At 36.1% G+C, this 12,707-nt stretch overlaps 1 protein-coding gene across 15 annotated transcripts in view; it reads right to left on the bottom strand.

Moving 5' to 3' along the window:
- Ac13E (Adenylyl cyclase 13E) overlaps positions 1 to 12,707 on the bottom strand; it is a 46,030-nt gene that overhangs the window by 6,252 nt on the left and 27,071 nt on the right. For 6 of the 15 annotated variants that reach the window (XM_045746429.2, XM_069328263.1, XM_045746433.1 and 3 more), the window contains 3 exons: positions 9,894 to 10,049; positions 9,065 to 9,123; positions 2,397 to 2,690 (listed from right to left, as the gene is read on the bottom strand). In XM_045746429.2, the coding sequence (XP_045602385.1) occupies positions 2,397 to 2,690; positions 9,065 to 9,123; positions 9,894 to 10,049 (509 nt within the window). The remainder of the gene's footprint in view (positions 1 to 2,396; positions 2,691 to 9,064; positions 9,124 to 9,893; positions 10,050 to 12,707) is intronic. The other 9 variants (XM_045746434.2, XM_069328266.1, XM_069328264.1 and 6 more) reach the window with 3 other exon arrangements.

The following is a 12,707-nucleotide window of genomic DNA, read 5'->3' as shown; positions in this document are numbered from 1 at the left end:
TGTCAGTAACTTCTTTCAGTATTCCAGGCAAAATATCGACTTGTACATTGTCACACCTATATGCAGCTTTTTCAGATGTTTCTTCTGCCCAAACTACATGTTCAAGTATTGTCCAGTGTTTTACTTCTCCCAGCTCTAGTTATTTCCTAATTCAGTTGTAAATATGGTACAGTACCTTCTGCAATTTTCTGTAGTTCTTTGTCAACCTCTGTTATTACTTGTGAGCATTGGCAGGAAATTTTTTAACTCATTAGTTGTGTAGTTGGGTTCTGGGGTGTGAAACATTTTAAGAAGTACACTTTAAAACACACTTCGAAGTTATGAAATGAGAAAAGCTGTTTTTGAGAAAAATTTGAATGTAATCAGATGTAATTCATGTCAAATACATTTAATTTGTTAACATAGGTAATGACTACCACACAGAATTTATTTGGGCCCCTTGTTTTGAGGACAGGCTACAGATAATTATCGAAGCCCACTGCTCACCAGAATTTAAAATACTGTATACTGGAAATGTAATTTGTTCAGCAAGTTACTAATTGCCCTTAGTCAGTTTCCATTCATACGCAAGCTCAGTTCTTCGATCAAGACGAGCTCAATCTCTCCAGGATGCGACTCGGTACATTAAAACAGTAAACACTATGCACCAAAACATGTTTTGAATCTGGTGATAATCACCGACTGTTAAACATATCTTTTAGTCATATTTTAGATTGTCATCATTACCCCATTTACCAATTTCATGTAGTGGAGAGGCACTTGGCTTTTAGTGAGAAGACACGTGGGTTCCACTGTGCCTTTACCTTCTGCTTCAGGAATAATGAGGCTGCATGCAGCACCAAGCACTGTGAGAGCTACATTTCCACACCTATATCTTACTACTGCGTATTCCTTCATCTTTTCACTTTTAAATTTTTGTTTTTACCTGCACTTTGAGCAGGTAAATTTACATCTGATGCGACTAAATTCCATACAAACAGAAACCTAACAAATGGTAGGACCAGTTTTTCCCACTCTACAGAGACCAAGTCCCAAATGTACACTGCATCTTGGCTCTTGCTCTGAATGTCATTAATGTATGCTTGATGACAACTAGGAAGTCCATACAAATCTAATAAGATTCGGTTCAAAGTATGGTCACACAAAGTCCCAAAACTATAAATTAATATTTTCAGTACATTACTGTAATGTGTTATTTACCTTTTACAAATGATATGTCCCCTGACTATATAAATAGCCCCCACACTAGGGACTAAACATTAAAATATATTAATATCAATGTATATTAAAATGGCAAAATATTGCATATACAGTATTGTGCAAAAAATACACCAGAAAACATTTTCCAATTCATATTTTTAAATAATTACAGTACTAAAATTAAAGACTAATAATTTACAGAGTTTATGAGAAATTTTGAAATATATAGCTTTGTTCAAATTTCTTTAATATTGTTTAATTTCTTAAATTTAACTAGATTTAATTATTAAACAGAATAATTTATAATCTTCAAGTTTTATCAATACATTCACATTCATATTTTTCATTATTTTGTCCTGGAGAATAACATACAGCATCTACCCTGCTGTATGGCAAGATGAACACTGATAATACTCTACAAAAATACATACTTTACAGTTTTTTTAAAAAAAAAAAAAAGCTTTGTTCTTAGGCTTTATATTATGAACGTAATACTATCCATATTCCAGTGACAAATTTATCTATTCTACATGCAACTGCCATTTATATTAATGCAAACATTCTGAAACAGATGGAACACATTTAGCTCTTGCCTTCCACACACATTTTGTAATACAGTAAATGCAGTCCTATTTATGTATAAAAGATGTGAGTCGGGTAATACACCAGTACTGTAGTTTGGCATCCTAATGGTATGCTGCCAGAATTTGTCTTACCATGCAATTTTAATTTTTCTCGTCTGAACATAAGGATTTATTAAAATACTATGACTTGGATGATACATGTTTAAGAACGCCTTGGGCAAAATAAGGCCCGAAGTATCTCCAAACTGTGGCAGGAAAGAGACGTGCGTTGATCTACGTACACTGGACTGTTATAAAGGTTATGTACGTATGCAGATCAATGTAAAGCATCCACAGAGGTAAAGAGTGAGAGTGTTTAATAACTGGTAGTACAGGATTGGCAATACATTGCCCTACTTGGGATGACTACAATGGCATAACAATTGCCTAGAAAAGTTCAATTATTCGAATATGAAAAGGACATCAGTGAATATTCGAATAACAAAGATAAGCATTTCTTTAGTCACTAAACAAAAAAGCATTAAATTTGAGAATACAAAGTGTACTAGAAAGAAAATATGAGGGTGAGATCACACTAAATACTGTACTGATATTTCACACACAAAAATATACCTGTGCCTGTATGCTTGATCTTCTGCTGCGAATTCCTGAGTCTTTCCTGGGATCTTTTCCCGAAATACTTCCCCAAGAGTTCTGCAGAACATCCCTGGGAGTTTGGGGCGAAGCTGGTGGGTTGGGCAGGGGAGGTGCGTTGGGTGTAGGAGGTGGGGGAATTGGTGCCTGTGTGAGCATTGGGGGCGCAGTGTTGATGGTCGGGGTGAGGACTGTGGGGCTGTTGCAATCCCCATCACTAACACCTCTCAGGCCACTTCCAAACCCACTCCACAAGTCACACCAATCATGTGACTGAGGAAGGTATTTGATCCATATGAGTTTTCTTTGTAAGAAGACAATACTGAATATCATCTACCTCCATATTCTTGCCAACTCCTGTCTTGTAAGTAAATTGTGCTGATAACATGCATACTGGCTTCTCGTCAAACTCGTGAAGAAAACTGTACTCATTGCTAGAATGTTTAATAATTATTTGTACTACAAACCATTTTGATATCTCAGGTGAAACCAATGCTTACATTTACTTTTGTCATACCATTTTCTAAACATCTCCCTCATTAAACTATCCACCACATCTTCACACTCTTCCCAAGTTCTCAGACTCAATCTTGAATCCTACTATCTTTTCAAAACTTCCTAACTTCATAAGTTATCTTTGTTGTCCTCTAATTTTGACCTGCTATATGAAATAATGTACAGCTTCTGTAAATTATGCAGTACTGTACTTACATTAAAGGAATGTAACAATTTCACATTTGCAAATTCATAGGATTAATATCTGGTAACTCAGGCTAAACTGTGCACTTGACAATTAAATGAACCAATAATGTCTAATTTATCTTGGTCTAGAATTGCTAAGGACAACTTCAACAAAAACAAATTTAAATATGAATTCCTTAAAATTATCAGTAATTCTTCTATTGAGAGATAAGTTTCTTTAAGAGATTCTTTACACATATTGTGAAAGTATGTACAAATTCCTCTGTGTACCAATTCTGGATACACTGGGTATGACTGAAATAGTGCAGGGGTAGAATTAGCACATCCTAGATATTGCATAATTCACAAAGTGTTTACAGGATACAGTACAGTATACACAATGCATGCCAAAATCCCTACATCCTCTTACAGCTCCCTTGCTTTGATCAAATGGCAGCACACTGCCAGGCAAACAATGGGAAACTTGAAAGTGAAAAAGTTCACTGTATTCATGTTTTAAAGATGGGAGAAAGAATGATGAAGTACAATCATCATGGATAATGTGGATCTCTGTCCACATGTTTGAGAAAAATTGGTGCAATTTGGGATTTGCTAGGGACCTTGATGATGAAAAGTGGGGAAGTGTGTATTTCCATAGTTGTGATTGGCAGGGTAGGAGGTGGCAATGGAGCAGACGGTGTTGGGGGCAAAAGTGTTAAATCTAGGATGGGTGAAACGGGGTGGATGTACTGTAGGATGGGGCATGAAGCAGGGGTGGATGGAGAGGGGTGGGGGAGTGAAGGTGAGGGTGTATGGAGAGAGCATTAAGCTGAGGTGGATGGAAAGAGGGAATGAAGCAGAAGTGGATGGAGAGGGATGTGAAGCAAGGGTGGAAGGTAAGGACAAGATGTAAAGCCATGTAAGCCCAGAGCCATGTAAAAGGCCATAGTAACATCTAACAAACACAGCCAGAAAGAAATTAAGGCAGAACCAAACTAAGCAAACCACCCAAAAGGGAGTGGCCACCAGAGGTATGTAAATGCTCTTGCATGGCATTGGAACAAAATAACTGGACGAACATATAACCAAAGAAGAAACACACACAATGCCCATGAAACAAGGGCAGATGCTTAAAACTACCACCACAAAGGGCATGGATCAGGACACCAGACATATGCCAGAGGAAAGCAGCTGCCACAAAAGGTGAAATGGGCAATTTGGAGGGCCCAGCAACAAAATACATACAATACCTGTTGGTAAAAAAATCCTAGGACCCAAAAGAAAATAGATTGTGAGGGAAAGGAAAAACCTATACTGTCTAGAAATGACAAAAAGCATCCTGGAAAGCAGCAAGCAGCAAAAGGTAGCCCCTTTCTCCTGTTTAAAGTAATTAATATATGGAGAGCTATAAAACAATACTATTTACTGTAGTAGAATTATGCCCCATAATACCACATGGTTAATGTGTTCTATTCATAGCCAAAATATAAGAATCTGGATATATTTTTATTAGAACTAAATAATCTAGGGCCTTATTAAAGTTTCCAATAGAAATTGAACAAAATTATTTACCATTTTTATGTTAGTACAGTACATAGATTTGAAAAAATTAAAAAAAATTCTGTGAATAGAACAACAAATGTGTACATTTTTATACCCACACCTTTGTATTTCATGTTTATAGTGTACTCTTTAAAAAGGTGTTTATGTGCAAAAACCTTCTGATATTTCAGTTTTTCTCTCCTAAGTGAATACTTATGCAAATTTTATTGACAGTATTTATTTATTTTACACACACACACAGAATGTAAAGCATTATACGACAAAGAGTACTGGGAAGATGGGACACCTCGAGCGTAGCTCTCATCCTGTAACTACACTTGGGTAATTACACACACACACATAAACATACAGAGGACACAGATTCAAGATAAGGAAACAAAGGTACCGAAAAAATATTAGAAAGTTTTCTTTTGCAAACAAAGTGGTAGACGGTTGGAGCAAGTTAAGTGAGAAGGTGGGAGGCCAAAACTGTCAATAATTTCAAAGCGTGATTTGACAGAGTACAGTACTGGGAAGATGGGACACCACGAATGTAGCTCTCATCCTGGAACTACTCTTACATAATTACACTTAGGTAATTTCACACACACATGCGCGTGCACAAAACAAGCTACAAAATGGCTTCCAGAACTGAAAAACGAGTTACAAAGAGAGGTTAGAGGCATCAAATATACCAAAGCTAGAAGATAGAAGATAAAGAGGCAATATGATTACAACATACAAAATAGTAACAAGAATTGACAAAACTGACAATGAGGATTTCTTGAAACTGGCAACTTCAAGAACAAGATGTCACCGATTCAAGCTAAGGAATCAAAGGTGTCAAAAAAATATTAAAAAGTTTTCTTTTGCAAACAGCGTATTAGACAGTCGGAACAAGTTAAATGAGAAGGCAGTGAATGCCAAAACTGTCGGTAGTTTCAAAGTGTCATATGACAACAGATGCACAACACAGCTTCAGAGAGGGAAATCATGGTTAACAAACTTGATTGAATTCTGTGACAGGATCACAAAAAAAAAAAAAACAAGAGAATTATGGATAGACTGTATCTTCCTAAACTGCCAAAAAGCTTTTGTTACAGTTCCTCACAAAAGACTAATACCTGTACACAAAATGGAAAGACAAACATTAATAACAGAAAATGCAATGGAATGGGTACAGGAGTACTTGATGGACAAGAAATAAAGTCAGAGAAAATATCAGGCTGGAGAGGAGTGAAAAGTGGTGTTCCACCAGGTTCTATCCTAGGATCATTGCTCTTTTTAATTTATGTAATTGACCTCGTAGAGGAAGTGAGCTCGTACATGTCAATGTTTGCAGATGTTGTAAAGTTAGTGAGGAGAAAAAGAATTGAAGAGGACTGTAGAGTATTACAAGAAGATATTAACAAATGTGGAGAGTGAGCAGATAAATGGCTGCAGGAATTGAATCAAAATAAGTGCAAAGTATTGAAAATGAGTAAGGGAGATAAGAGACCTGTATTTAACTACGGTATTCCATAAGGTAACGGCAAGAAAGAATAAGAGAAAAAGATATGGGAATAGGCAATCCCAACACTAACACAAAAGGCCCATGTGATCAGGATAACATCAGAAGCATATGGGAAGTTAGCAAACATAAGAATGTCATTTAAGGATCTAAACAATGAAGTCCATACATGCTGTCTATGTGAAACCGTTACCTGAGTATGCAGCTCCAGCATGGAACCCCACACCTTGTAAAGCATAAGCAGAAACTTGAGATAGTTCAGAGGTTTGCAACTAGATTAGTACCAGAATTGAGAGGCCTCAGCTATGAGGACAGGTTGGAAAAACTCAGTAACACAACCTTAGAGGAGAGAAGAAACAGAGGGGATATAATAACTACATACAAGATCTTGAGAGGGAATAGGTAGAGGATAACAGAAGCTATTTAAATTAAATTAGAAATATACAAAAGTTCTATTTTCTGAAGTGCTGTAGGAGGTTGGAACAATTTACCACTTTCATGTTCCGATGCCGATTGCTATTCGCGAACATTAGTATATTCCTCACTGTCACACACACACACATCTATTATAAACAGAAGTTTGTTTTTGCATCTATTCGCTTGAGAATAGATTTGCAAAATCTTATTTGCAAAACACTTTGACTCCAAATTTAGTTATAACCCATAACCAAGAAAATGTGAAATGATTACAGCACTGTATAAACATTTTAAGCATCACTAAGCAGGGCCCACGGAGCACTCTAGGTTTACATTCTGCAACATGCAGAGGACTAAAACTTGTTATATATACAATTTTGGTTTTGCACCTATTCTCTAGGCTTATTGACACCAAATTTATTGTTATAATCCATCCAATAAGTTAGAAAACGTCAGATGATTATAACAATTCTTGACACCACTGAGTGACCCGTGAGCCGCCCGGAGAGCCCAGAACATCTACAGGTAGGAACAGGTGGAGAGGCTAGACCACAAAAGTGTTAAGTAAGGTGGTGGTGGAGGCTAAAATCACCAGTGGTCTCAAATCCTCATATGACAAAGATTATTGGGAAGATGGGAAACCACGAGTATAGCTATCATCCTGCAACTAAACATGGGTAATTACACACCCACACACACACACACACACACACATACATACACGAGTATTACTAACCTCTTAAATAAGTACCAAAATGTATGAGCCAGGAGGTAGTCATGAAACCTTGCAAATAATGCTCGAGATGCTGTGCTTTCTGCCGAGATGAGCACTAGCATCTCCAATTCTCATCTACATCCAGCCATAAAGATGCACATCAATCTAAAGCAAATTTCATAACACAAATCCTTTGGCCCCTGACCATTGTGGATAAATGTCATTAAATTGAAAATACAAACATATATACTGTACACACATCAAACGTATGAGAAATTTATTGTGATAAAATGTTTGGGATTACTTTAAAATGTCCTTTGAAGGTCAAAAGTAATAAGCCTGGTTGTGGACCTCTAATAATTGGGGAAAATGTTATGATAAAATCAAAATTACAGAATTCTTGTAAACTTAAAACTGACAGAACTGATCAACATGCTTGCTAAGTCAAAGATTTCTGCAAATAATGAAATAAAGCTTTAAGCAAAATAATCGATTTACGGTACTAAACGTTTCATCTGAAATAAAGTCGGTTATCAGTGCACAAATTTCAATCTTGAAGTTGCTTCCAAGGGCCTGTAACCAACAACATTACAGCACACCGCATCATGTCCATGTGCGCAGGTTTCAGATTTCAGGTTAATTTATTGACAGTCTCGAAATAGTCTGGAAATGGAACTACAGTACTGTATTCAAAATAAAATAAAAGTATATACTGTATATAAATTAGCAAGGTTAACCTGGTAAGAGCACCAACATCTTGATACATACATATTAGTAAAGCTTTTATCTGACTTGCTAAGAAATTTTGTAATTTTGCCTCAATGTACCAGTTTATTAAGGGAATAATCATGAGTTGACTAAGAGGCTAAAGGCACCATCAAGCCAATGCATTATGGAAATGTCATTACAGACAGGTGCTTGAAGATACAGTATTCTATTCTTCATTCCTCTATGTCTGCTGTATGTGCCACTTCCTTAATTTCTTCATTTACACTTCAGCTCATAACAGCTCTGCTCAGATTCCCATTTTATTAAACCACAGTTTTTCTTTAACATGCAGTCAACTTTTTTATTTTACCTTTACTGTATATTTTGGGGCAGTCACTATATATTAACATATAGTATTACACTTCAGTTCTTAAGTCCATATTTTATACTTACATAAGAATGTTATTCCAAACCAACACAGGACTGTCCTTAAAATTATCACAACATTTCCACAACTTTTAAAGCTTATTGTTATTACCATATACCAGCATACAAATTATTACAATTTCTTCAGTGGCATTTAAAACATCACCACTAACCCACTCATACTGTTTGCAGGTATGGTACTTTTATAGCTAAATTTTATTATTTACAGAAATTTATATGTATCATATGATTCACATTAATGAGAAAATTCGTAGGAGCTGTGGTGGGAATTCTAACCTATGCGCCGGGTGTTCCCAGACACATGCTCCGGATAACTAGGCCATGGGAATGGCCATGTCGTGGCCATGTTGTGGCCATGTCGTGGCCATGTCGTGGCCATGTCGTGGCCTAGTTGTCTGGAGCGTGTGCCTGGGAACACCCAGCACGTCGGTTCTAATCCTCATCACAGCTCCTACGGATTTTCTCACCGTTTTTCTTTTTCTCATCACGTTAGTGTGATTACTCTGCGTATTCATATTAATTTGACTGCAAACAGATAAATCTGAGAATATCCTTAGCAATGTATTTAATGCACGATAAAATAATGATATGTTAATGATTTTATAATGAAAGGATGTTTTGGCTTACCTTAACAGCATTGTCACTTTTGCTGCTTATCTTTGGTAAAGATGTGGTTTTTGCTTTGGCTGAAAAAAACAAATATATTTTAATAATAATTAAGAAACAATTTTCCATTGCAGGGTAAATGAGGGATGCAATTCTGTTGATACACTTAAAGAACAGTTGCATTATATATATATACCTACTTGTAAATGCAATGTTGTACAGTATTACATAAAATTATTAATAATTCGTTGAGTTATTAGGCAGCATTAGTAGTGAGTACTGTATATTTTGAGGTAATAGTACTTGACTGCTTCCTTAGCCACTGTCTTCCAGCAGGGCTATTAATGAAGGATGGGAGACACTGGAAATGTCTTTATCCAGTCTGAAATGAACTACAGAAGGTTCATACATCTACAGTACATTATAAAATAAAGTGTTGAATTTACTGGGTACTGAAATGTCCTTTCTTGGGTGACCATGGTACCACGGACATCCACAAACTATGAGGCCTCTGGATTTACACACACCTAATGAAAACCATGACAAGAATCTGCGAGTTCAAAGAGACAAGAGGAGCATGGAGAGCCGAGATTCCCTCATTACCGAGTAAATTGTCCAGTATAGGTAAATTGTGCTGTATAGGTAAAGCAAGAACCGCATACCTTGATGAAAGAGAAGAGATGGAAACACGGGAAGCAGTAGTTTCCTAATGTCTATAAACCATGCACTAGTATAAAGGAAGCCATATATAGCTAGGTAAAGTATAGAGGTAGGTTAAGGAGTTTATTATGAAGAATGCTTGTTAGAAAAGTGTAACAGTTCTAGTTAACGAGGTTGAAGATAACTTAACCCTTCCGCTGTGAAGTGTGCCCATGAGCACTACTGGGGCATCTGGGGTGTGTGCTGACCGTGCCTGTGAGTGCAGAAACATCTGGGACACTGTAGATAAAGCCTGCCAACATTTGGTTGGGCGTGTGACAGTCAGAGGTCTCTGGGGGCAGAGTGCCTATAGGCAGGATATTCAGGTTTATTCAATGTTATTAGTGATAACTGAATGATTTGTAATGCCAACAGGATTTCCCCTAATTGAACTTGTGTAAATGGTTGATGATACAACAACTCTGAGTTGCTGAAATTACAGTTTTTGAGAACGGAAGTACTGTATGTGCACAGTACTAGGCCTGAAGGGCTTGTAGGTTAGATTTGCTTTTACTTTCCCATAATCTAATTATGTCTTACAGTTTCCATACAAGAACAAATATTATTTACATCCCACCCCTTTATAACAATTCAATTTTTGAACATCACGATATTGTAACCTAATTAGGAAAAATCTAATTTTTTGTTTAATTTGTAAGCCAATATTTTTCTTATTTTACCCAAACTTGCCATTTTCTCCATGATTTCACAGTGAATTATTTCCAGATTTAATAAAAAAAAGGGGCTGCATATTTGGCAGCTCCAAAATAAATTCTGTAGGGGAAGGGTTAATGTTTGAAAGGCTTGTTGATGAGATCCATGATACTTTCAGACAAGCTGGTGAGGACTTAGAGAGGAAGGATATTGTGGACTGGTCAGAAAAAAGTAGCTACCAGGCCATGGTATGCTGACTGAAGATGAGATTATTCTGATGCCCAGCCCACAAATCTGTAAATAAAGGAAAGGCGATGTTTTGGTCCATTCTGGACCATTATCAAGATGTGTAATGTTAATGGTCCAAAATGGACTGAAAAGTCATCAATTCCTTTATTTTCAGGTTTGTGGATTGGAAGGAAGATGGAGGAAGGCGGAGGAGGAAGAAGCAGCACCACGAACTATAAAATAGTGACCATATATGTATTGATAAATTAATAAATTGTACTTCCAACCTTTTGAGTTTCCCTGTACGAAGAAGCTTATATCAGTACTATAGGTGGGAGGCAAAGTGATGATTATCAAAGAGCCTATTAAAAAGGAAACGAGCTAAAATACCTGTACATACAATTTTGGTTAGCTCTGAAAGCCAGCCAGACCTTCAACTAGGAAAGCCCGAGCATCTGGTCAAAACTGAGTACGCCAAGCACTTGTATAATAATTTTAGGGGTAAGTTAGATTAATGTACAGTACTAAACTCCTTTAGTTGTAATGTATATATAAATACATTTCTGTATTGTATTTATAATACAAAATTCTCATCTGAGGGTGCCCAAGACAGCTGACAACTCTAAGTTATAATTGTTGTCACTGTAGTTCCATTTTACTTATTTTTATAAAGATGTTACCATAATGTAAATCTATGTTTATTATATATGGAAATACAAATGAAACTGGTTGTGGTAAAATTTTTTTTTTACATGTGCCATAAGAATGTCGAGAAACTTAGATCTCCATATAACTCGGCTGGGGATCTGCCTATGCAGTACATATTCCAAATTTAAAGAATAAATAATATACAGTATTAAAAAACAATTTCACAATTTAAATATTTTTATATTAAAATTAAATTGTGCAGATTTTTTATTGTGCAAAAATGTGCAATAATGTGTTCTGTTACTTGCTGCAAAAAATACCTTTCTTATTTCACATATTTTGCAATAAAATATAAAATGGCAATTCACTTATTTATGTGGTAAGAAAGTCATATTATCAACAACATACTGTACAAAAGTCTTCAGAATATGTCCGAGATGTTTGTTCATACAGTTGCAGAATTGCGTGCAGGGAAGATCATATATTTATAAACTTGTGTATGTAGGACACAGCAAGAGAAAAAATGGTCACTCACAGTAGTGGCCAAAAATAAATTATTTTTTTGACATGCTAATTTATTCAGATGTACTTTATTACATGCTAATTCATTCAGATGCTGATGAGTCACAACCAAACACCAACAGAAATGGCAGGGCATCTCTCCTTGATCTAGCTGTCCTTCCAAGGAAGTAGAGGGCCGAGTGAGAAGCAAACCATATGAGAACAGCCAGTCTCACAACTTTACAGTAGGCTCCATCCTTCAAGCAAATTACTGCAAAATTCAGGTCAAGATCTCACCTGATTCTAAATTCCTGCCATATTTTGTGAACAAAACATACACGGCAAATTGAATTCAGCACATAATGCTCCTACGAAAAATATAACATTAATTTAACCTTTATACTTTTCTTAATATGTTTATGACAACAAATTTCTAATCTGAACTTTATTCTTTACCCAGATCAGGTGTTTCTCTCTCAGTACAAGTGCATCTTGTATGATTAAGGGGATTATTAACTCGATTCATTCCTTCATGCTCCATTCTCACCTTCCTTTGAGAAAAAATTACAAATTACAAATAAAAACAAAATAAAAAAAGTCCTGCTGCTTTGCTTGCTTTTATAAAGCAGTACATTAATTGTACATCTGAAAGCTTATAAGGCAAATATATTGTTAAGGATGCTTTACCTTAGTTTAACAGTGCCTTACAAGTCATGCAGAAAATTTCATGCCAGCCATGAGAGAGAGAGATTATAGTCGAGACATTTAATTTTAACGTTGATGAGTGTTAAAAAATGAGACTTTGAATGTACAGATGGCCTGCGACTTGCGTGGTCTTGGACAAAATGTATTGAGAATTATTTAGTAAGCACATTTACACCAGGCTTTAAATTGCACAGGTATATTTCTGACTTAAGAGGGTTAAGAATAGATC

This window comes from Procambarus clarkii, chromosome 21, assembly GCF_040958095.1.
Source record: "Procambarus clarkii isolate CNS0578487 chromosome 21, FALCON_Pclarkii_2.0, whole genome shotgun sequence".
NCBI classification, from domain to species: domain Eukaryota; kingdom Metazoa; phylum Arthropoda; class Malacostraca; order Decapoda; family Cambaridae; genus Procambarus; species Procambarus clarkii.
Note: the sequence above shows the minus strand (reverse complement) of the source record. Positions and strands in the feature narration are given on the sequence as shown.